The 25210-nt window shown below is 38.7% G+C and overlaps 1 protein-coding gene across 1 annotated transcript in view; it reads left to right on the forward strand.

Moving 5' to 3' along the window:
• The window catches only part of LOC118335106 (piezo-type mechanosensitive ion channel component 2), a gene marked incomplete in the record, with an annotated part of 85983 nt that overhangs the window by 7748 nt on the left and 53025 nt on the right, over positions 1–25210 (forward strand). Inside the window, 6 exon segments of the mRNA XM_035671306.1 lie at positions 1220–1315; positions 6704–6829; positions 14773–14815; positions 17640–17802; positions 19397–19664; positions 21207–21420. Coding sequence (XP_035527199.1) covers positions 1220–1315; positions 6704–6829; positions 14773–14815; positions 17640–17802; positions 19397–19664; positions 21207–21420 — 910 coding nt within the window.

Genomic DNA, 25210 nt, shown 5'->3' on the forward strand with positions numbered 1-25210 from the left:
GATTAATCAGCTAATTGTTGCAGCTCCAAAGAAAGAATATATGATATTTTTTATTTTCTTTATTCATTCTTTATTCATTTTCTGCACTAGTTTGGGCACTTGACCCAATTTAATGTTTATTTATGGACATTCTTAGGCACATTTAACCCAACTGATGGCATTTTAAATATGTTAAACATTTGAATTTACACTTGTATGTATGTTGTGTCCTCTTTGTTAGTTCTCTGTGCTGTTATATGTTGTATATGAACTGGCAGCTAACTTAACAGATAAATAAAGTTATTTTGATTCGATTTATATATTTAAACATGCATCACTGACATACATTTAACTCAATTCAATTTAAGAAATTAAGAGAATGTAAGAAATGAAAGAATTAAAGTGAAAATAAATCAACATTTGCTGTCAAATGTCATTTTTAGATCAAAAAGACTAAAACTAAACACGGCTCACGACATTTCGCTCTCTTCACGCTCCATGTGGCGTTGTTTCTTTTAAAGTTTTGGCAACCGAAAGCTGTTTTCCTGTTTTCAAAGCTCAAGAGGTACATCATGCATTTTAGGGGTTTTTTGGTGCGTGACGCCACACAGAGATTTTGTTTTGTAGAGTTTTATCATAAAAAGAAAAAGATCCAGCTTCAATAATGCTCACAATCCATGAAATGCCATCAAATTCTTGAAAAATGAAATCTTCACATATGATATAAAGCTGCACATTGTGAAGGCAGAGCTGACCTCTGGCTGCCTCACTCAGATAATCGACTCCCTTAACACCCAAGGACTATCGGGTGATTATTGTGCTTCAAAACAAACGTCGGTTCCCTTGAATTACTAAATTAAGCTCAGTCTCTGTTTGTGATGCAGCCCAGATGAACAGATAATGAGGCTTTTTGAGTGTAAAGTTTGGTTACAGGAATGTTCTGGCTTTTTTTTTTTATTACTACCAGCAGCTTTTTCTACACCAGGAACATTTTAATGAGTTTCACCACATGTTCCTCTCAAATCTGTATTTAGTTTATCTCAGTGGCGACTCCTGACCAGGCAGCTGGTTGCCACTGCCAGCTCCTGCACTTTATTTACTGCTAAACATTACGTAATGAACAAAAAGCAATTAAAGACGCTATTGAATTTATGGTATTTGAATGCAGTTTTGTTGTTGTTTATTATGACCTGAAGGTGGATTTACTGATCAATCTGCATTTGTGTGCTTGTTTCTGCAGCTTGCCTGTTCAGGTACAATGCCCTGTCCTTCGTCTACCTCATCTACCTCCTGCTTATTCCACTCTTCGCGGAGCCCACAAGCACAACAATGCAGGGTAAGACTATTGCGCAACTCTTCTTCAAAACTTCACACGTTTCAATTTGCTCTGGCTTTGTCCGTCGCCGGGAGAATCTTGACTGTTTCCCAAAAGCCTCCAGTTTGAATTGCAATATTGTTCTCTGTAATGTAAACCAGCCCTTCTCCAGGGGACTTGAATTTCCTTGAGATGAGGATGGATTTGGCACATAGTTCGGTCCATGAAAGGTAATATCGGTTAGTGCGGGCACAAGTCCATCTGTAATAATAAAAATGATCCATGGACGGCCAGATCTGAGGCAGAAAGACGTGATCCATCAGGGCCAAACCTGATGTCCACTTGATGAAAATGAACATTTTAGACTTATGTTTAGTTTTTGGAAAGATAATGTCCAAACTTGAAAGAGAAGAAAACTGAACACACAAGATCTAGAGTTGAGAAAAGAAACACAAAAGAGTAAAAAAAACACATATCCACCAGAGAAAGAAGAATAAAATTGACATGAGGGCTGTTTTTGATAATGACTAACCACTTCAGTTATCAAAAGGGGGATATAAAAGTTGCTCCTAAGGCTTCCACACTGATTCTTTAGATGGGTTTCATCCTGCAGTACTATGATCTGCGTGCATTTGACAAGTGTTATTAGTTAATTCAGCCCATGTGAAAGTTGAGGTATTTAAGCTCTTTTTTTCAAAAAGAGTTCAGTAAATAAAAGCCAACCCCTAAAGCCGGTGAATTAGCTTTGACCTCGTCCTCCGACAGCTACACAGCAGCAACTTATCCTCCAAAGAAATATAAATCAAACAGGAGGTTTTATGAGAAGTGACTAAGATGGCTGTTGTCTCTACGGGTGATGAATGTGGGATTCGCGGTCACCAACCTCAGCTATATTATAAATACTATACATAATATGGGTGTCTGTCGGAGACCACATGCAGCGTTTAATAATACATGAAGCCATTTTGGTGGGAGGGAACCACATCCAGTCCGAGAGCTATCTCCGCGCGTCTCCAGCTGAAATAACAATCAGGAAATAAAGGAGGAAGAGCGGGAGAGGGAGAGGAGGGAGCAGAGAAAGTGGACCACTTACACTCTCATCAATAGTTAAAGAGAGGAGTCTTCGAGTAAAGATCAATGTTCATGTGTCTGATAGATGTTGACTTCAGACGCGGTTCAACGTTGGCAGTAAGGTCAGAATTTACATGGACTAAAAAATGAGAACTTTCCTTTTAAGTGGACCAAGTGGAGCCTAATTGAGATTATGCATAATATATGAAAGACACTTCAACACCAACAACCACTTTTACCACTTTTAAGTTTCTTAATACCTCTCAGATTAGAGTACAAACAACATAAAATACAGCATTAAACAATGCCCCCCTCTCAGGAATTATGTGAATAAAATACTTGAGCAAAAGTTAAAACAAAATCTTCGAGAAGGCACCTGCTTTATTTAACTTTGGTTTATCTGACAAGAAGGTGACAAAAGGAGGGAAATGGACTTAAACACAGATAAACTGTTTAAATAATATGACACATTATTCACTAAGCTTGCATTCTGAGCTCTGTTGTTATTACAATAGTTGAATGTCCTCTGATTCATATCAGTAACTTCTAAGTAAGTAAGTTACATATGTTATCAGTAATATAAATACATGTTTTAACACTCTTTAGAAAAGCTACTGGTGATGTTATTTACATTGATGGTTCCAATTTTTGTTTTTTGTAGTGATTTAGTTCTCTTATTTCCACAGTTTGATGTATAGTGTAATAATAATAATAAGGTGCACTTTGAATAACAGACATAAGGGACTCTCATTTGTCTCTCAAGCAAACAGCTGTTCATGGTCGGTCTCTTGAGAGTTCAGAATTAATTTATTAATTAATTTATCATAAACCTTATCATTCAGATGTAAGCGTTGTGCACTGACACTCTCAACAGGGGCCTCCTGAGCAGCAAGTTGATGTTTCCACAAAGAGGAGTTCAAAGACAGCAACCCCTGTTTGCTAATTATTAAAAAAAAGCAGTTTGTTATCAATTTATTATTATTATTTACAGCTTTTAGGCATATTTGGATATGTTTCTTATTTGCCGTTAGAATTGTTTCATATTTCTGAAATAAAAAAGCTCTTAAATATAAGTTGTTGAAGCAGGTTTTAAATAAATGGTGATCTTGAGGTAACCATAACAATTACCAAAAAACTGAACTGAAGTTTATGTAAGACTTTATGTAAGAAAAAATAAATAATTTATGATTATTTTTCACAGATATTGTGATTTTGATATGGTTACAATTTTAAATTTCACTAAAATCGATTAAAATCATGATTATGTGACATTTGTTTCGGTCTGTATCAAACAAACAAAGCATCCCTGCAGCACTACAGTACTTTATCATAATGCTGGTTTGTCACACATTATACCTTTATAAAAAATATATCACCACACTGTGAATTTGATAATATTTCCATCAACTGTGCAGCCCTAAGTTGACGTGATAAATGTTTTACCAGCTTCTATTTATGTAACCTTTAACCAGACATTAGAGCGATCATGTACCGAAGCACAAGAACAAAAGAACTACATATCACACATGTCAATTGCCACAAGCACCGATAGTACGAGATAATCTTCTAGTGTAAGACCTGTCACAGTAAACATCTGTCTGCCGTCAGCGGGGGAACTGCAGGCTGAAAGAACCACAGTATGAGGAAGTCTCAGTGAGCAGCTTCTTCTTTTGTGCTGATCATGAAATTATTGGAAACTATAATTACAGGTTATTTTAGCTAACAAGTTGTCTGATTATAGAAGGAAAAAAGTATTTAGTTTTGGAGCCACAGCTTGTTGAGGATGATTGTGATAGCAGTGCCACAATTAATGTGTACTGTTAATCATTTTTGTCCATTTAACTTCAGATTGTATAAAAGTAATCATGGTAATATGAATTAATTATATAATGATTATAAACTTGAGCAGATAATCTTAATCTAGTTACAACTTGACAGTTATTTCCTCCCTTTCGGTTGTGGTATATTACATTTAAATTGTTCACTTAATTACTGTATGGAAGCCTAATGTAGACATCCTGAATACACACTGACAGTACAAACTCTAAACATTGCATTGTGCAGAAAAGAGTAATTTTTGATTGTTTTAGAGGGAATTAGGGAAGGGATTGAGCTAAATTCAGTGCTTTGTTTTGATGGTCTATTTCATTTTGTCTGTTGAATCTTAAAGGACATGCGGCAGTTAGACTGGTAAAGTAAATTTAAACCAAATGTTATACATGAATAATTCATTAGGTGTAATTTGCTTTAAAAGCCACAGCAGTGTGGCGTGCCCAAGGATATGTCAGTATACAAGACTCCAATCCTAACTGGAGACAAACAATATCTTATGCAACTTGTTGTTGTTTGTGATTTACTCTCTAATGTCGTAATTGCAGTATTTGGCACCACATCCCCTCGAAGGCATTTAATTCTCAGTGGAGGTGAACAAAAACTAAACTGTTGCTCTCGTACGGGTAAGCAGGCATCTTTAAGAGCCTTTACAGTGGGTGCTATATGCCTTGTTGAATGGGCACTGACATGACAATTCCCCCCCTGGAGAAGTCTTTTAATACTGTTGCATGAATTTGTATAAATATTTGATGTTATGGATGATTTATCATGTTTATGTTTAAGCTAGTTGACTTCTAACAGAGGGTGTCTGGCTTTAACGCATCTACTAGTTTGGCCTTTCTTTCAAAATCCATCTTTATCATACCTTTTTAAGACTTTTTTCTCCTTTGTATTGTCTGGCAGGGACTCAAAAAAAGACCAAATGATTACATTGAGGTTTGAAACCTCTCTCTAAAACTATGATCTGGCAAAACCATGTGGTTAAATCAGGTTTTTAATGCTGTGAAATGGATACGATCCTCTGATTGATTAGGGAAAAGTAGAAACTCTTAAAACTGAACAATGCTCTTTATTTTTGAAGCCTTTTTAAAAAAGTACTCTTGGGACGGCGCTTTGAGACTGCATAATGAAGCGGAGAGAAATACTAATTCAAGATGAGCGTCAGGCAACCAAGACAGATGGTCGTCACACAACAAAAATGCTCTGTTACAAATAGGAAAAAAGGAGGGCAGAGCCAAAAGCAGTTGCGTTGTCCAGAGCCTCAGGACCAATTTGGACGCAGAAGCTCGCTCACAGTCCTCATTCCTCATATTTACAAGCATTCTTTTCCCTCTTTGTGAAAGCCCAGGGAATTGCATTGGGAAATTAGCACAAATTGTTTTCACTTCAACATTTAATTTGCCAGCCGTGGTTTCGTTGTTGCACACATTTGATAAGGTTACCCCTCGACTGCCTGAAGCTCAGCGGTAGCGTCTCACCTTAGCCAAGGTATTGTGCCATACACTATAATAAAACTGTTATGTGTTTCCCCCCGCAAAGGATGCAGTAAACATAATGAGTTAGATATGTTACCCTGTGCAGAACCAGTGGACCAAACCGTGCAGATATGTGGGACAGTTTAATCTTTGTGGGGGGGCATTACTGTCAGTTCTTCCTCAAAGAAGAAGAGTCCAATTAATCTGGTTTATTTCTTGAGGAAGAACATTTTCTATTTTGCAAATACGAGGGGGTCCAAAACAAATCCTTACGGTAGAGAATTATCACCATAACAACTCCTGAAATTATCCCAAATACCTGTAGGTGCACTATTAAATAGCCATGTGTGGAGCAGCTGTGGCAGCTCCTCAGACTGCTCTCATCCTTTCCCTCCAAGGATCAGTAATGTCCATTGACAGCTGTAGTATTTATCTACATTAAAGAATGACACCGGGGCAGTCAACACCTACAGTATCTGTTGATCTTACTCAGACAGCCAAGTCATTTCTTGCGAACACGAACAGCCACCGAAACCAGAAACCGAAGAATCAAACCAGGTATAAAGGCCGGTCCACGTTGAATTCAGAGACTTAGAGAGAATTAGAGGTCTTGTGGTCCACCGGAATGTTTATTTGACTTTTCAGCAGAAATAAACTTTGCTCTATGGTAGTGTTGCCAGTTCTTAACCAGGATATGTATCATGATCCACATAAAATCCCCCTTGGGTGCTCTCCCAGTCACATTCACCTTTTTCAAAACAGCTCCAGATTTCACAGCTGATCACATGAATATGAATCGTTGTTCTCCTTCCTCGGCTTAAAGAGTGCAAGAATTCAGAAATATCAGGCACTTTTTAATGTTACAAAAATATTAAAAATGTGTTAGACAGTGTTCTCTGGGTCTAGAAAAAAATAACCAGCAAAGAGAATTTGTCTAGGTTCAGTACATGAACAGCAGTAATAACATGTGGAAGTCCTTAAACTGAGTGGTTGTGGTGGTGAACTCACTGTAGCTGTTCTCCTCCTCCAGGCCACACAGGGCGTCTGCTGCAGTCCCTCTGCTTCACCAGTATGTCCTTCCTGCTGCTCCACATCATCTATCAGATTACCATCAACAGCCTCCTGGCAGGGGACTCCATCAGCTCGGACTTCAACTGTGAGTACACTGCGGCCTTTATGGTCAAGGCTCTGAAACTGGTGAGGTTTGTTGTGTGTGTTGAAATCAAAGCGACTCACAAGACGAGAATCCACAAAGAAGCTGCAGAGTGGACTTGACTGATGGAGTTTCTTTCAGTTTATGCTGTGTGCAAACCTTTTTAAAGACAAACAAGAAGACACTTATATGTTTCTAGAAACGTTAAGAGACTAATAAAGCCACAATGGACCAATGTGTAGGATTTAGTGGCTTCTTTCTCCCCTTCCAAGAGCGAATGAGAAACTACGGTAGCCATAAAACACTTGTTCCTTTTGGGCTCCTGTAGAAACATGGCGATTCAACATGTTCGACTCCATGGAAGGCGATTCTGCAGCATCTGTAGATATAAACATCTCATTCTAAGATAAAAATAAACATAACAACTCCTATATTCAGGTCATTATACACAACGAGAATGTAGTTATGCATATTATATTCCATTTCTGCCAATAGATCCTCATAAATGTTACACACTGGTCCTTTAAACTCTAAAGTGTTGTGCTTCAGATCACTTATTTAATATTTAAACAAGACAAGCCTCTTTCCCAAACCTTAACCAAGAGCTGTAAAAGCCGAAAACTGGATTTATACTTTTTAATGCAGGAGAAAGTCCTGCTGTAGATACCGAGGTTGTAGGTTGTTCAGTTTCAGTTAATAGCACCCCTGCAGCACTAGACGGATGTGTACATTAATTGGACTTTGATTCTTTTATTATTTTGTGATACAAGTAACGGTTGGGCTGATCCCCCTTGTTTTAGTTCTAAATATGAGTCTGTAAAGTCGGCATTCATGTTCTTCATTTATCCACTGTGTTAGAAATCCCTGTGAGCAGACGTTTTGCCGGGAAATGCCTTCTCTAGATGTTTATTGCTGAGAAGGAGGAGATAACTGACCTTATTTTTCAATTTGCTTTATGTGTCTGCTCTCTTAACAATCTCTAAAACTTGTCAGGGAAAACACAAGCAGCCCAACCTGATCGATCACAGTTCTTTTGGTTTCCACGTGGTGTTACTGTAGCCACCATATAGCCCCAGTGGGTAGTTAAATCTTTAAGAGGTGCAAATCAACTACGACTACGATGTAGCCTAAAGTATTCCTATGGAGCCTGTGCACTTGGCTGCAGTAGGTAAGGCATAACCCATTAAGGCAGAAGTATAAATGAAGCTTAAACATAATAGTAAAAACAATAATTAAGCTGCTATTAGTGGATATTTTAGGGAAATCAAATCAGTCACTTTTTTACAGATGTGTTGTATGAAGATTTTGCAGGAAGATTTATGAATTCTTTCCTAAACTAAACAGTTTTTCTTTCAAATGTATTTGCTATTGCAGTATAATAAGTAGTTAAACAGCTGAGGTAATGCAGTTTTAGGTGGCCCAAACAGGAATCAAACCCTCTTATTCCCGACAACGTTATAGTACTTAGTGGCTTTCTCAAAAACTCTTTCTCTAAAACAATTTACTCGCCCTGAGCACTCATGTAAGACCGCAACAGTGAGATCTCTACTTATTGGGCCATGGTAATCTGATAGATTCACATGTGTGTCCCATCCATCACACAGGCTGTTTGTGCTTAAACTCTGACCTGATCTATTGATGCAGTGTCACAGAGTTGTATATCACCAAAGGTGTAGTCTGAGGAGGAAAGTTTCCATCCAGAAAAAGAGAAGACATGCTCCATTTGCAGGAGTAGGTAAATATACTTTCTAATAATGATTCATAATTTCTAGAAAATGTCCTCGTTCTTATTACGTTTTGTCACATCATGAAGATTTATGAATCTAACACATTCCTCGGTGTAATTAGCCTCCTTGTGCCATATGGCGACGTGAGAAAAAGAGATTCTTGCTGCCCGTAAAGCAAACACTGTAAGCTACTGACTCAGTGTTAGGAAAGTGTTAATAGTTTGGCCTTGGGCTTCTCATGAAAGTCTGTATCAAACTGTAAAATTTGAATGTGTCTAGACGGGACAGACCCTGACCTTGTGTTCTAATGACTTCTTTCTAATGGAGGTAAAGTTGCTTTCCAACGGAGAAGTACAGCCAACTTCGCTCACAGGGCAGAACGGACCTTATCGCCTCAGGCAGAAACACACAGAGCCGTTCAGAGAGGGTAGACTAAATATTCACTCAAGGAGATCTTTATTACTGAGGTCTCCAGGGCTGCAGTTTTTGGCAGATCAAACCCTCGGTGTGATGAGACCATACATTTTATCCATCTACTGTATTTAACTCTGTATTATCTCTTACAATGGTTAATGGGATTGGGAACAAATTCATATATTTTATGAATCTTTTCAGCATAACTTTATAGAAAGCTTTAATTTCAGACCAGCCAGTCAACCAATTGATTGTTTTGGTTGTTTCATTGATTTTTATGTATGGATCAGAATATACAGAATCTAGCGGATAACAGTGGTTAACAAGATAAAATGAGAAGCACTTATTACCAAAATGGTACCAAAATATATTAAAAACAATGACAAATAAGAACATCAATATTGTAAATGTATAATTTAATGAGAAAAGCACAAAAAATAGATAAGTCTGGTGATATTTTATATTTTTTTGATATATTTTTCCCGTGTAACAATGAACTGATCTTACTAACTTATATTGTCCAAACCTAATATATCTTATTCCTCTGTGCTATAGAGCTCCATTGTTGCCCAAATACTATTAAAAAACATATCAGTGAGTCACAGTGTTACACTGGGTGAGATGTTCCTTTATTATCATACAGTGTGGTTTATTTTGAGTCAATCACACCGTCCTGCTGCTGTAAATACTCACCAGAGCACCAAAAGTGTATTAAAATTTGCTAAACACTGCAGTGCCCCGCTGTTATAGGAAACCATTTAAACATTCGAAAGTGTACTACTGTATATTTATGAACCACTTTGGTCTAGACTGACACATCTCAACAACTAACATTTTTATTTGATGGTATGTGGTAACATTAAGTGATGTGTTAAGTGACATTTGACCCATCCTAAGTACTAGGAGCAGTGGGCAACCACCTTGCAGCGCCCGGTCAAGTGCAGAACCTAACATACAGGTTTTAATGGCAGGGGAAACCCACAAAAACTCCACACAGCTCCACCTACGCCAGCCCGGGATTTGAATCTAAGACCTTGTCTGGCAACAGTGTTAACCACTGACCCACGTGCCACAAAACTAATGATCACACCATTCTCAGCTGTACTTCATGTTTTGTGCTAATTAGCAAATGTGACAACGCTACCACGCTAAACTAAGATGGTGAACATAGTGGACATTAGGGAGAGCGTGAGCCCCATTTACAAAAGCTGAGGCCTGCAGGGTCCCAGATTCCAACCTGTGGGCATTTGCTGTATATCATTTCCTCACTCTCTCCCCACTTTCTTGTCAGCTGCTATATTATCTGATAAAGGCAATACAATCTTCAAACAAACATTGTACTATCGCCATTGTCCTGGTGTTGTGACCATGCTGAGTATGACTCCGGTAAGGCAAAGTATAATGTGTTTTGTTTCAGATTATATATCTTTAAGCTCCATTGGCAGTTGAATGAACAGCATCTTGAGTCATTATCTGCAACATTTAACAGAAAAGTCCCTGTATGAGCAATGGGCTGCTCAGTAATTGCTTTTTAGTGAACAGCTGGTGGATCCTGGCTGTCATCTGACAATTAATGAGCCACAGGGTGGTGAAATATAACATCACACACTCACATGATAAAGAAAACTTCATAAGATGAGCTAAAGAATGTCGTTAACAATCACAAAAAACACAGACAATATTTTACAGACATATATATCTCAAACCTTGTTTTACAGTAACAGGGTTTTCCACCCACTGTGATGATTTGTATACATATTGTTGGGATTTCTTTTTCCTGAAGTTAATGTCATTCTAGTTCTATTTAAATTTTTGGGCTACATGCAACAGGAAGTCAAACATTACTCTTTTTTCCCCTTGATACGCCGCCTACATTCTGAGCAAATGCCTTATCTCAGGTTTCTATATCTGGCATTTAGCCCCTTGACACCCTTTTCCTTTTGGCAGCCAAGTATAAACAAGGAGTCCTCCATTGCGGTGAGGCGGTTATCCTCCCTCCAGATAACTTCATACAATTTCCTCTGTTCCTCGTAGCCAAATACACCATTAGAGCAGTAAACTGAGTTGAGTATGAATTAGAAAACCGTTCCAAAAAAGCTAACACCTCCAGCTGTTAGACCAGGTCAGTGACTGGTCACCAGATGAGCCGGGGCCGACTTCCTTTGGAGTCATCTGTCATTCCTCTGTGCTGACTCGACATGGTGGGAACTGCATTTATAAACAGTCCAACAGAGCGTTTGTATCAACCATCAAAGAGCAGCAGATGTGTTGAGCTCACCTCATTTCAGATAATGTCAACTAAGAAAATAAAAACTCTACGCTGGTTTTCAAAACTACTTCTTTCCTGTGATTGTCTAAAACCTTTTGGCAGTCATTGTCCTTTAGAGGCAACCCCCACCCATCTGGCAAACTAAGTAAACCATAAAAAAGGATTTACAAGTTTGATTTGGCCCATATCTGATGACAATGAACATTTCACCAGCTCATAAGGAGTAAACGGCCTGTTGAATGGCTGTTTTGTGACCAGTTCCTCGGGTGGATAGTCTTCATTAAGTCTTGTAGACAGCATTGTTGAACTTTGCCGCCCACCGTATCCACACACGCCCTGTCCACTATTCCCCAGATGTGAGACATTTTGTGTATTCTCCCTCCGCTTACCGATTGTCCGATTATAGTTATGACGTGATGAAATGTTGACGCTGCATATAACCAGTCTCTGCGGAAAAGGGCGACTGGCATTAGGCCCCAGAGATAGAAGAGAGTGTGCAAAGAAATGCTGTGCTGAGAGGTTAACGGCCCAGCAAGTACAAAGGGTGTTTTATGATGTTCACATAAAGTCTGAGGACAGGTATTTTTGGTGCTCAGCTGGGGTGGAAAGCGGCCTCGCCTGGATGCGCAAAAAGCTCTCACACTCTTTTCCAGAAGTCTCCATGCTGAGTTCAGACTGTATTACACAATATTCCCTTCCTCACCCTACGGATCAGACTGGCCTAACTTCACCTCTGGCATTCCTTGTGCATGATCACATATCACACACAGGATGGCTTTCCTCTAACACCTGTAAGCTCAGTTTGGGCTGGGTGAAGTTAGGTGTTGCAGATGTTTGCACTTGGGAATTACTGAAACACAAACAGTTTTTCCTGTGGTCACTGGGCTGACATTTTAAGCTCAAGAGTTTCTATTTGAAGATTTAAATGGGGCATTAAGTAATCTGTGACCTTTATCAACCTCTGTGGGTGATTATTAGGGATTACAACAACATCAGTGGACCCTATCTCCTCCTCCTGTGCAAGTTTCTGGCACACCTCTCACCATGTTCACTTGTAAATGGCACAAAATGTTAAGTAGCTAGTTTATTAGACTACAGGCCCAAAAACTGTCTTTAGTCTGCTAGAGAAATGTTCAACTATCCTCACCTGCTAGTATTTCTTATCTTATATATAGATATTGTTTACTGCTGATGGTGTAATGTGGGATTGAAGATTAGTGAGACCCAGCCATGTAGTCTATGTGCAAACTATCACACCAAAACAATGAGTTGAAAGCAACTAAATGCTGTTTACTGACGTTAGGTGTTGATTCTCAGTGGGATCGATACTACTAGCAACCCTATTAGATTTGATTCGTGTTAAATTGAAAATATTAAGTTTAGTAAAAGTTATTGATTAAGTTTTATTATTTATTTCCTTAAAATAACCTACAATAATTACCTAATTAAAATAGTCATAGACATTCGTTTATAGCAAACAATGCAATACAACCTAGCAATAAAGAGCCAATTCATTGCTTTACCCACAGAATAATAACAGATTTGTATTTTTTTAGTTTTGCCTTTTTGGCCTTTGACACATGTTGTGTTGCAACATAGTTCGGTTAATAACTGTTCTCTATCTCTGAGGAGTTTAAAAAGGGAGTAGATGTGTGGAGGTGGACAGATTCCTCTAGTGTCTCAACAGTGGGTGAAGTGTTTAATGTCAGAGGTCGTGTCAGGGGTCAGTCATGTGGGCTCCTCCCATCACAGATGATACTCACTGACCACTGGACCTCCTACCTCTCCTCCTCTACCCCAACTGCATAACACATATAACATCTGTGATAGTGAAGCTATCCGTGCAGCTATTTTTGTCACTGATGAGTAATAAAGAAACAACAGGCTTTGTGCTGAAAGTCCATTATTGTTTTATTCACCTTGAGTGGAATTCAGAGTCTGTTTCCTGTTTCTGACAGAGTGCCTAATAGTGTGACTCATTCCTTTACTGGATACTTGGTGTTTCATTTATGAGAAATCTTTTTATACTATTATACTACATTTGCAAATGAACCTTTTTAAAGTGACACAAAAGATTGATTGTACTTTTTAATGCTTAGAACTGTAGATACCAAGGTTATAAAAATATGTTATAGTCTGAACCCTCTGTATTATAAAGATATGAACCATCATCCTAAAGTTACAGTTTAGTTTTCTTTCTTTCTTTTATGTGGTGCTTTAAAATTTAACATTTATTGTACAGCAGGACCTCAAAAATACAGTCCCTGATCTTTTCACCTTTTTCAAGTTATTTTTTTGGGCCTTTTTTTATAGAGACAGGAAAGGTTGGTGGAGAGAGAGGGGATGACAGCAAAGGGCCGCAGGTCGGGTTCGAACTCGGGCCGCTGCAGCAACTCTGTATATGGGTCACCAGCTGTACCAACTGAGCTAACCAGACACCCTATCTTTTCACCTTTTAATTGTTTTTGTTGAAAACAAACTACAAAAGTCACCATATCTTTGGCAATATGAAACGCCATCGCATCTTTTTCTGTTATGGGAAAGTTCTGTGTAGATGAGTGACTTCAGTGCGTAAGGGTTTGTTTCCCAGAGTCCTTAGCAGCTGTTTATCGCCACATTATAACATTCTTAATTTAAATCTCAGTTTTAACGATTCAGCCATTATTTTGCATCATTTTAAAACTTAAATTCCGCTCCAATGGATTTATTGCCCAGCTCTAACGTACTGTTTTAACAAGAATTGCTGCAAAAACATTTTATAAGTTTGACAACCTCCCAAAAAGTGCAAGTATAGTTTAGCACACAGGTAGATAAAGTCATTCGGGTGAAGAAGTGCTTTGTCTTATGCTCGTCTGACTCAATGAAGTGTGTTTAACATCTTCACTTTCCCCCACTACGCTCCATAAACCATAATCTTCTGCGATGCAGCAGTTCAGCACCTAATTAGTTGCCTAATACACTGGCAAAACAGCCGGATATGTCGATATGTCATTGAGTCGAGATCCTCAAGTCACGAGCTGATGTTATGTTTTCTCTGGAAGTAGAACAAAGGCCGGTCAACTTCTGGCAGTTCTTCTCAGTGTGTCAGTTGAATACCTGGAAATCTCTCTCTGAGCGCTGGTGTGACGTTCAGGAACACTTCAAAGCGGTGGAAACAAAGCTGGCATGAAATATTTTTATTTTCTTGTTTTTTACATGCAGTTTATCTGCAAACAGTTTTCTGACTCTTACAAATGATTCAAAGATGGAGTTTTTTTGTCTTTTAATGGTTCTGTCAGAGGCTGAAAAAAAGTGGCAGCTCTTTTACAGACTAGATCTTCATTCTTTATATTATAATAGGGAATATTAAACAGCATTTATTGGCTGTATATAGCTGGATACAGTAATGGAAATCATCATCTCAACAGCTCGTTGACCACCTGTAGCACCACCATTTGTTTTTTATGACTGTATAAAAGTGTTATTAAAGGTGTTAAGGTGGATTTCTTTGCCAAACAATATCAGTGCTCACTAACTGACTTTTTGTTTTTGTCCAGGTTCAACGTGGGAGAAATCCATAAGACAAATTGGCTTTGAGAGGTAAGATAATGATGACACACCTAATAATGATGCTGTTTTTGATAATCTATTTATTTTCTTGATTGTGTTTTATGATTCATATAGTGAGCTTGATTAGGAAAAACTGTTTGTAAATCACATTTCACCTGATGATTGTGCAGCAGCATAAAATATGCAAGTGTGGATTTTATTTAACTGAGTTTTCTGCCAGATGGGCAATCCAGATGTTTTATTCAGGAAGTGATAGTGCCTGTTTGCTGATTTAAGTGAGGGTCAGCCATATGACAACATTAACACTATGCAACAGAATAGCATGCTTATTTTTTAAAGGAAAAAAGGTGTGTTTTTTATTCAGAATCAACAGCAAAAGCCATTAAAATTAAAATTAAGATCCCACATGTGGTTCTTTGTGCAAAGTGTCCTAAATATAGCAACCCCACAATAACATTAAACACCACTTTTTGCATTTAGCCACGCTGGTTCGTCATCTGTCAAGAGTTTATAAATGTTCCCAACCTGTCCCCGTGTGGATTCTTGATGAACGTTAAACCCAGTTACGTCTGACAATCAGTTGACAGGCCTATTTTTCAAAGCTTTTGCCGCTGTGTCTATCTCCTCACACCCCCATGATCGTGTTAGATGCGGTTTCCTAAGTACGGGAATGTCCAAACTCAGCCACATCCTTTTTCCAGTACTCAACAGCCCTCGGTGGATAGTATACTGTAAGTGGCGGAAGTAGAGCCATAAACATTTTATCCCGCCTGCATTTACCTGTTTGTGTTGAAGAGCATATACAGTATATACAATACTTACAGCTGCATTTGCTGCTCAGGCTGATGCTCTCTCGCTTTTACTGCCTGGATAAAGGAAAATGCAGCGCTCAAGTCAGACGTATAGGAGTCTGAAACAAGTTCACAGCTGTTATGTGTCTTTTCACCCAGACAGTTTCTTCAGTTTCTTCAAGGTTGACCTTTTCAAATCCCTTTTAAATACCAAATATTTATATGGTTTAGAACATATTTAGCAGTCTTTGTATTTGTAGTTTTTCACTGAAGCCTCATGAGTAATGCCCTTTGCAGCCTGAGGACAGGACAGGTCTTAGCATTGCTAATGTTATTGTAATTCTCTCACATGATAAGCAGGGGAAAGTAGGAATCATTAAAGTAGCTGGCTCAACCCCGTCTGGCTCAGACGGTTTCCATTTCTTTCATCCATGTGAGGATGCACAAAGCTTCACAACAATAAAGCACATGGAAACAGACGTCCTTGATTAGATTAAACTCGCCAACAGCAGCCAAATGCCCAACTATTTATCTGAGTGTGCGTTTTCCATCGTGTTGATTAGCACTGTGTTTTCAACTTGTTAACTTTTATAAGCTTTATATCCATTCAAGGCCAAAATGAGATTGGTTCTGTTTAAAATGACCAGTTGCTTTATAACTCAATCCAAACATTTGGTCAGCTCTTTTTCTCTCTAGCCTGCGTCGCAGAATCACCAGTATGTTTTGTTTATTGTAAACAGTTTAATTACACAGCTCAGCATGAAATGTAAAGAAAACCCTTTGGTGGCCAAACACAGGATGCAGTGTGATTGTTGTAAAACTGAAATAGAAATTGGTTTGGATGATAAAAGGGAGTTTTAAGGGTTTTGAAACCTGTTAGCCATTTCAAGGACAATTTTTATTTGCTTTAATTGTACTGGCAATCATGACACCTCATAAAACTTGTCCTCAAGCAGCACAGATACATCTCACTGGATCATTTGAAGCCTGAAGTTACTGAAGCTGTCATGGTAACAGTCGTTCGCCACTGTTTAGCTTCCTGTTTGAACAACCCTTTTGGTATTTAGTTAAGGTGAGCAGACTAATCAAATAACAAATGTTACAAAAGCTTTGTTTGCTGACTGCGATATAACCACAACACTTCAAACAATGTCATATTTCAGTGGATTAATGAAAAGCACACACGGTGTAGACCAGAACTGGGATAAATATTATTTATAAATGATTATACTCTGCACACAGTGTTTAGTGTGAAGAGACTTCACATAGTGTCATCTTCACAGCCCTTAAGTAACACATTATCGGAAATATCTAAAGTCGTTTGAATCCTTTATTTCATGCAGTTTAATGAGGAAAAAGAGGGCTTATTGTTCACACTACCTTATTATGAACAAAGGATGCAATTTTCAAGGGAGTAAACATGTTTTTCACAGCTCAGTTAAAGAAAAATACCGCACTCTCTCATGGCCTTTTTGTTTGAATGGAATTTCACTCACTTGTTAACAGCAATACATTTAAAACCGGCAAGCCTGATTTCATTAAAGTGGGTGGTACTCCATATAAAAGCTGAAGCATTCAACAGAACACATATTAAAAGAACAGTTGAGTCATGGAAAAGATTCCAGATTCCCATGCATTCATGTGAACAGGTAGTGTTTTCTGAAAGATATAATTGCTACAACATTATCCCTTCATACGATTACATAAAACATATATTTTAAAAGTTAAAACCATTTTTTTTAACAGCCAGAGACCGTTCGGAGAGACAGATGGAGGTGATATGTGACAAATATCTCAGGCCAGATCCAAACACACGACAGTGAACTAAAGGAGCAACCAAGTCCTTAGATTTCTTAGAAAAACTGTTTTATATTAGCAGTGATCGTTCATGGACAGTTAGATTTGTCGTACTCTCTCCCATTTTCCATTATTTGGTTGTGATCCGAGCCTGCGAGATTGCGCCAAATCACAATTTTGGGGAGAGGCTGGGATTCGTCCATCTCTCAGGAAACGAGAGTCTGCTTTCTGTCAGCGTATATCTTCTGTTTTCTGTTTGTCCCCAGCGTGATTGGTGCAGATGCAGGCAATGGCATTCGAGTGTTCATCCCTGACATCGGCATGTTCGTGGTCGGCCTGGCCATCTGGCTGCTGTGCCGCAGTTTGGTCCAGAGGAGGCCGCCTGAGGACATGGCCCAGTACAACGCTGACTTTGATGCAGAGGAACAAGTGGGTTTCATTTGTGGTGACATGCGATGTCCTGAAAACTGTGTCTGACTTAAATAAATCAGAGAAAAGCAGCAAAAACTACAATTTTTTAGAACCATTTTTTATGATTTCTTGATAAATTACTTTAGTAAATTAGATTTTAGTTCACAAGATAGTAAACTAAACTGACAGTTGAATGCAAGATGTTTTTGTATTGTAACATTTCGCCACATGTTGAAACAGGAGAAAGCAATAATGAAATTAATAAAATTTTATGCTGTGGCTAAGATTAGTGACGTGACAGCTCACTGTTGGTGGTTTGCGGTAATTTAACACAGTTTCCAGCTGTTTTCCAGGTGCACAGCAATAGCGAATAGTGACCGTCAGAGAAAGCAATGGAGAGAAGCCAAAAGGGAGGATGCCAAGTAAAAGAAATAATGATGAAGGGGGGTGTTGTGTTTTAAAGAGGTTTGGCGAGCCGTTGCACCAACAGATTAATTGTTTCCCTAATTTGAAGTAGACAAGTGAAGAATGTGAAGATGTGGTTTCGGGTGTGTATTTGGCTGAACATCTAAAAACTGTGTTAAACCAAACCTTTACATCCATAAAACTAAACTGAAGAAGTAAAAGAAAAAATGCCTTGATGAGGAAATGTCTCAACTTGGTTGGAGTAACTTTCTCCAAACATGTGAGACGACCACAAATCCAAATGTACATACACATCTTTAAACAAACTTATTTTCAGATTTCTGTTCATGTTCATATTAGTAATGGATGATATTTATGTGTGTCCACTGGCATTTAATGTATGCAACCACCTTTTGGGAGTCATAAATGCCCAGATTCAGAGCAGAGTGGGCAGTCTTTTCTCCTGCTCTGTACGTAATGTCCACTAAGCTTCATAAGTTAGGAACAGGAGTTTGAATAGAGAGTTCCCTGTGAGTGTTCATGACTTGGAATATAGCCTCAATCCCCTGGCAAATCCTCCCTTCTCTTTATGACTCAGTGTTAATTAAATCCACATTCACTTTCACTTCGACTGTGCTGCTCATGCTGGCACAGATGGCATCGCTTCCCATTACGGAGAAACACCAGGAATTCATCTATAGAGCCTGCGTTGTGTTCAGGCTTTTATTTCAGTCAGTGATCCATCTGAGCTGAGATTGTTGTTTGATTCGAAACAGGGTTACCACCTGCTACTTTCTTTGTCTAGTGCCTTATGTGTTCTATATAAACCGCAGTGAACAGCTCACTTGTTATTATGTCTCTATTTCATTGAGGCTGTGGGAAAAGAGGGACACATAGTTGGTTAGAGCCAAAGAAGAACTGACTGGATCAGATCTGAAGCCAGCATGTGGTTCCAGAGGAAAACATCTGCCAAGGGTCGTTAGACTGTCTCAAGCAGCCACACAGACCACATATACGTATGTTTAAATATGCCGTGTTACATGCTAAGCGTGCTCAAACACACACTCCCAGCTGGAGTCTGCACAGGGATTGTTATGCAACAGCTACCTGCAGGAAACAGTTTTCAGCACCATGGAGAGCTCTGACCTTCCACACTGCACCATTCATCACTCAATACTGAAATGTGTCACTGTAATCCATCTTCAAGGAAGAAGAGGAGAAGCTGAGCCTGGAGGACAACATCCTGCTGGAGGAGGACTTCGAGGCGGGGTACGAAGCCGAGGAGGACGAGGAGCTGGACGAGGAGGAGGAGGAAGAGGAGGAGGAGGAGGAGGAAGAAGAAGAGGCGAAGGAGAGCATGAAGAGGAAAGTCCTGAGGCACGTGGCGCAGTTTGCGTCCAAGTTGAAGGAGATTATAGGGAACTTGATCACCACTGCTGGGAAGGTGGTGGTCACCATCTTGTTGGGCATGACAGGTGAGCAGCTTGGCATCTTCATCTCAAAGCATCTGAATATTTGGATGATTTATTGATTATCTAACAACCAGACTGATAAAGCAAAAAAATAAATATCAGTGCCTATGAAACAATTTTCTTTAGAAAGACAGTTACTGTACTTGATGTTTAAAAAGTTTCATTGAAAATATGAGAGTCAGCTGCAGCTACAGAAGTGAAGTACATTACTTACTTTATCTCATAAACTGTAATCACACAAATCTTTGTAACTCCTTAAAACAAGGACAATGTGACTTCGTTGACGCCATCAATGGTTTACCAGAGGTTAGTATAAACTACACACATTTCTTTACTCAGTTAGAAATACATACATTATTAAATAAAAGGAAAAAAAGTATATGTATCTGATATGCACCAGTATTTACGTTGGGAAGGGCAATTTATGCTTAAAACTAATAAGGAACTTGTTTTGAAGATTAAGGAGTAGAAATTACCAGATATTTGTAAACATGTAGGATTAAAGTATAAAAGTAAAGTGTGGATGTTGTCAGTGCAGAACTGCTATCCAACCAGCTCACCAACAGACTCAAAAATCTTCGTCCCCCTGGCCATCAGGTGGGGAAACTGTGACAACAGCTCTCAGTAAAGGCAGGGAGACTAGATAATAGACAATAGACAATTTCTTTTTACCTCTATTTGACAGCCATTGCACTGTTTACTTCCATTGCACTGTTTATTTTTGCCACTTAATTTATATATATAAAAATAATATTTTATATTTTACTTTTATTTTATTTTTAATTCATCTTAAGCTATCTTAATTGTTTAATGTAGTTTTCTATTTGTAATGCTACTGATACTTGAATTGAATTTCCTCGGGATAAATAAAGTACTATTCTTATCTATCCTATCTATCTATCTATCTATCTATCTATCTATTATCTATCATCTATCTATCTATTATCTATCTATCTATCATCTATCTATTATCTATCTATCTAGATACTGGAAGAAACTAGCACAGTAACAAAGTATTTGTACTTCTTTACTTCCTACCTTGGCTGTTTGCATATGTCAGTGATTTTATTGAAAAGTCTAGTTCTGTTTAAATGCTGTTTACAGGCTTTATGGTGTCAAAATATCCACTAATACATAAGAAACATACAAAGATTTGATGAATGACTGCAGTTTACAGATAGAGTTTTAAGTAGCACATGTTTTTTTGCTTTCCTATCATCGTAATCTAGTCTTGTAGATTTATGTTGCATCACCTCTGGGATGTCCAGAACCCCAGATAAGCTTTTATAAATGGTTGTAATCAGGGTGCAGTAGTGCAAAGCATATTTGAATTGTAGTTAACGGCCTAAAACATGCAAAACCAGCTCGATGGATAACAAACAAATCTGAGTCAGACAGTATTTAGAAATTATTCTTAACTGTTGTTTGAACTTTAGAGTGTTTTGATGACTATTTGGGTCAAAACAAGGGCTGATAATTATAATCCTGATCAGATAATTAAACCACAGTCCTCTGATTTTGTATCCTCTGTTTTTGTGTTTGTAGGCATCATGCTGCCCTCGTTGACCTCAGCTGTTTACTTCTTCATCTTTCTGTTCCTGTGCACCTGGTGGTCCCTCTGCCGGACCTTCGACACACTCATCTTCAGCTGCATGTGTGTCCTGATGGCCATTTTTAGTGCTGGACATATCGTTGTCCTCTACCTCTACCAGTTCCAGTTCTTCCAGGAGTCCATTCCACCAGGCGACAGCTACTCCCGGTCAGACCCCACTACTTAATAGATAGATAGTTAATAGTTAATATTAATAATATCAATATCTCTGCTTATTAGGATGCAGTAGGTTTGGATCATGTTCTCAGTTTAAACTTTTGTTGGTATACTTGCTGTTCTGCTGACAGAAGGAGATGAATCAAAGAACAAAAAACAAACTGTCTGCCACACAGCAGTGAGTGATGGCTCAATTTAGAGAAAGTTAAACTCACCAGCATTAGATTTACTGCCCATTTGATGAATTGCTGAGATGGTATTTCTCTAGTTAAACAGCAAACGCCCATACTAATGCTGTCTGGCTCCTTAATAATGTGAAAATACATGACGTGATGACAGAGCTCAGCGGCTAGAGCTCCTTTGGCTTGACAATATTTATTGCGCCCAAGGCAAGTTTGTTTAAACGTTAATAAATATTTACTATTGTTACAAACAAGAAGGCAAAGGAAAAAAGGCAAACCCAGCTGGAGGAGAGATATATCAAACTCCTACTCACAGCACATCAATATCAGAAGCCGAGCTTTTAGGCTCTTCGCTACAAGCAGTGTTGTTTTATTATGCATGAGAAGGGAGACAATCAGCTGTCTGTGGCTGCAGCGGTGAAACGTTGTGGTTGGAGTAAAGCCACATTGTTGCACATCTTGCCATTATACGTTAGTCACTGTTGTAATGAATACGGACTCTGTGGCAGAAAGTACCTCAAGTCCCTGAGCTCATTGTGTTTGACTGACAACCTGCAATTCAAAGAAAGCTGTTTGTTTACTGATTAGTAAAACATTACACATCAAGGCCCTAGATGTTTGACAAAACAGTGAGTATCTGCTACAGCAGGAAAGGAGAAACACTTTATTAATTCCCTGTTATTACGGATAAATGTATTTTTTTATTATTTATTTTGGCATGAAAGTCTCACTGAGACAATATGGCGCAAAGATTAGTTATAAATATCAGTAATAATCCTTTTCATTTTATATTATTGTAATAGACAATATTTAATCTCTATTTTGGTCTGAATCTTCTTATAAATACACACAATGAATAAGAATACATATATAGTATGCTCATGAGGAAATTGTAATAATATACAAAGATGTACATTTCCCCTCTCACATTATCATTACATTTATTTTTAATGACATTTGCTTTTATTCTGACATGAAGATAAGGCAATGAGGCATTCACTAAAGATTCCTGGTGTGAATTGAACCAATTACATAGTATGCATCTTTAACCACTCAATTACCAGGATGCCCATTATAAAATAATTAAAAAACTTCTGCATTCACATAAAAAACTAATTTTACAGTGCATTCCTTCTTCTCCACCATATTTTATTCAAAGCTTGTAAGACAGTTTTGAGAAATGCCAGCTAAGGAAACCAAATGGGACAAAAAACTGAGTGCTGAGGCAACAACTGTAAGATTTATTTATTCATTGCCAACTGTCAGACAGCAAATACAGAGTTTAAAATTCACACAAAATATTTAAACAAAGTCTCACAAAAATGCAAAACACAACATTGCTTCTCAGTAGTTCCATTAACCTCGTCTGAGTCCTTTGATAATGGTGTCTTTTAAACCTGACCAGCACTGTAGCTGTTGTCTTAGTGCCCTTGGTGTTGCAGGGTTTTATTGATCTCACGGTTTCTCATTTGAAAGCTGTGCTGCTATGTGTCAGGACCGAGGCTATTTACAGCTATGTATAGCTGAAACTGCCTTGGACAAACCTTGTGTTCTCCTCTTTCCTCTCCTGGTTCAGATGGAAGATAAGGTGTGATTACAGCACTGCATTGATGGGCTTCTCATTAGAAAACAAACTCATCAGAATGAATGGACCCCGTGTTACACCATGTGCACGGTCAATAATAGTCTATTCAAACTGTGTGTGCTGTAGTAACTGTATAGTAGGAGTAATATAGTTTAAGTGTGTGGTTTATAACCTTGTGGTCAAGACCCTCAGAGGGCCCTAAAATAAATCTGGGGGTTAATCAAATGATTAATAATTTTGAATAAGAAAATGTTTGCTTTTTTTCTTGGTACTTGGTGCTTTTACCTCTTCAGGCCTCTACAAATATTTAAAACTTGTAAAATACTGGATACTTCCACCTCTTCCGGACTCTAGCAGTCCTTGAAGTAAAATTCTGGATACTTTCACCTCTTCAGAGCTCTAAAGATCCTTAAAATCTGGGAAAAGGTTATGTTTTTGCCTCTTTGGGCCTTGGACACGTCACCTCCTCAGACCAACAGAAGGTTGGGAACCATCGATCTAAACTTCTTGGTAACATAAATATTACCAAAAAAGCCAAATATCACTGAAGATGATTCTAAACTTCAATACTTACTTCCTAATACTGTGTAAACTTTCTTCATTTAGTTTCCAGCTGTAAATATGGGAGAGTGGGTGTAACTTTGTCAAACAGTGCACTCATTCTGGAAAGAAGCCTTTTTATTTGTGTATTTGAAGTCCTAAATTTGGAAAGTTAATGATGGCACGGATTCTTCTTTGATAGATCTTCACGTGAACAGGCCAACTATTTCATCATCTGCCGTCTCCACATTGCATTCATGTTGACTTTCCACAGCGCTGAGGTATTTCTGTCTGCTGCTGCGTGGAAACTGAGGCCCAATGTGATGATAAAAGTAACTCGTCCTCCTCTGATCTGAACTGTTTCCTCTCTGCACACTCTCAGCCGGTCCGAGGGAAACTCCTACGGCCGTAAATACGTGCAGCCCCCATTGGACAATAGGCCACCTTAGTGCCTGCCCTAATTGTTCTTGTTGACAGTGACTTGGCCTTGCTGTCGGCTGGGTGGTGAGTGAGACTGTTGACAGGCCTGGCTTCCACTCCACTTCCTGTCTCCCCTCCTTACAATGGAAGTCCCTAGTCATGTGACCAGTGGGCCTTCCCCAGCTGCAACAAGAAACCGTGCAGGAAGTGTGATGGGGTCAGAGGGGGGGGCGGTGTTCACTCCTCCACATGGCACAGAAAGAAAAAGACTCAGGAGGCATCTAAATCTGTGTGGTTGTCACTGGAATACGTCAGTGCAGTTCCTGTTGAGCAGATGACCTTTATTCTGCTCAGAGGAAAAGGAGTGAATCATATGGCATCCTTTGTGGCACAAACAAGATTTTTAGCCTCAGTGCATTTTTCAGATTCCAAGGTTAGGGCGTAGAGGGAGATTGTCTTCTTCCTAGAAGAAATGACATCTTGCTGAAAGTCAGACATTTACTTTATATATTATTTAGTTGTTTAACTTTCCCAATGGATATTTCCAGTGTAGCATAGTTTGACCATTGTAATACATTATGGTATATATTGAGCTTCTAAGAATTACACTTACACTTAGAAAGAATTAGACTTTCAGCCACATATCCAGGGGGCTTGTCGTGGTGGCAGCAAGCTAAATCAGGTAGTCCAGACATCCCTTTCCTCATCAGCTTCCTCCAGCTCCTCCTGGGGGATCCTGAGGCATTCCCAAACCTGATGAGATATATAATCTCTCCAGTGTATTTTGGTTCTAGTCTGGGTTATCCGGTACCAGTTAAACGTGGCCAGAAAACCTCCCTTATGAGATGTCTCCTTTTGACACAAAGGAGCATCTACTGCGTCAGCGATGTTCGAGCTCCCTCCTATTTTAGGGCTGAGCCTTAATAAATTACTAGTAGTAGTAATAGTAGACTAATTTTGGCCACTTGTATCTATGATCTCAGTCTTTCGGTCACTACCCAAAGTTGTGACTATAGGTGAGAGTTGGACTTTAGATCGACTGACCCCTCTTTTA

The sequence above is a fragment of the Morone saxatilis genome, unplaced genomic scaffold (genome assembly GCF_004916995.1).
Source record: "Morone saxatilis isolate NCDOM2014 unplaced genomic scaffold, NCSU_SB_2.0 Contig23, whole genome shotgun sequence".
NCBI lineage: Eukaryota > Metazoa > Chordata > Actinopteri > Moronidae > Morone > Morone saxatilis.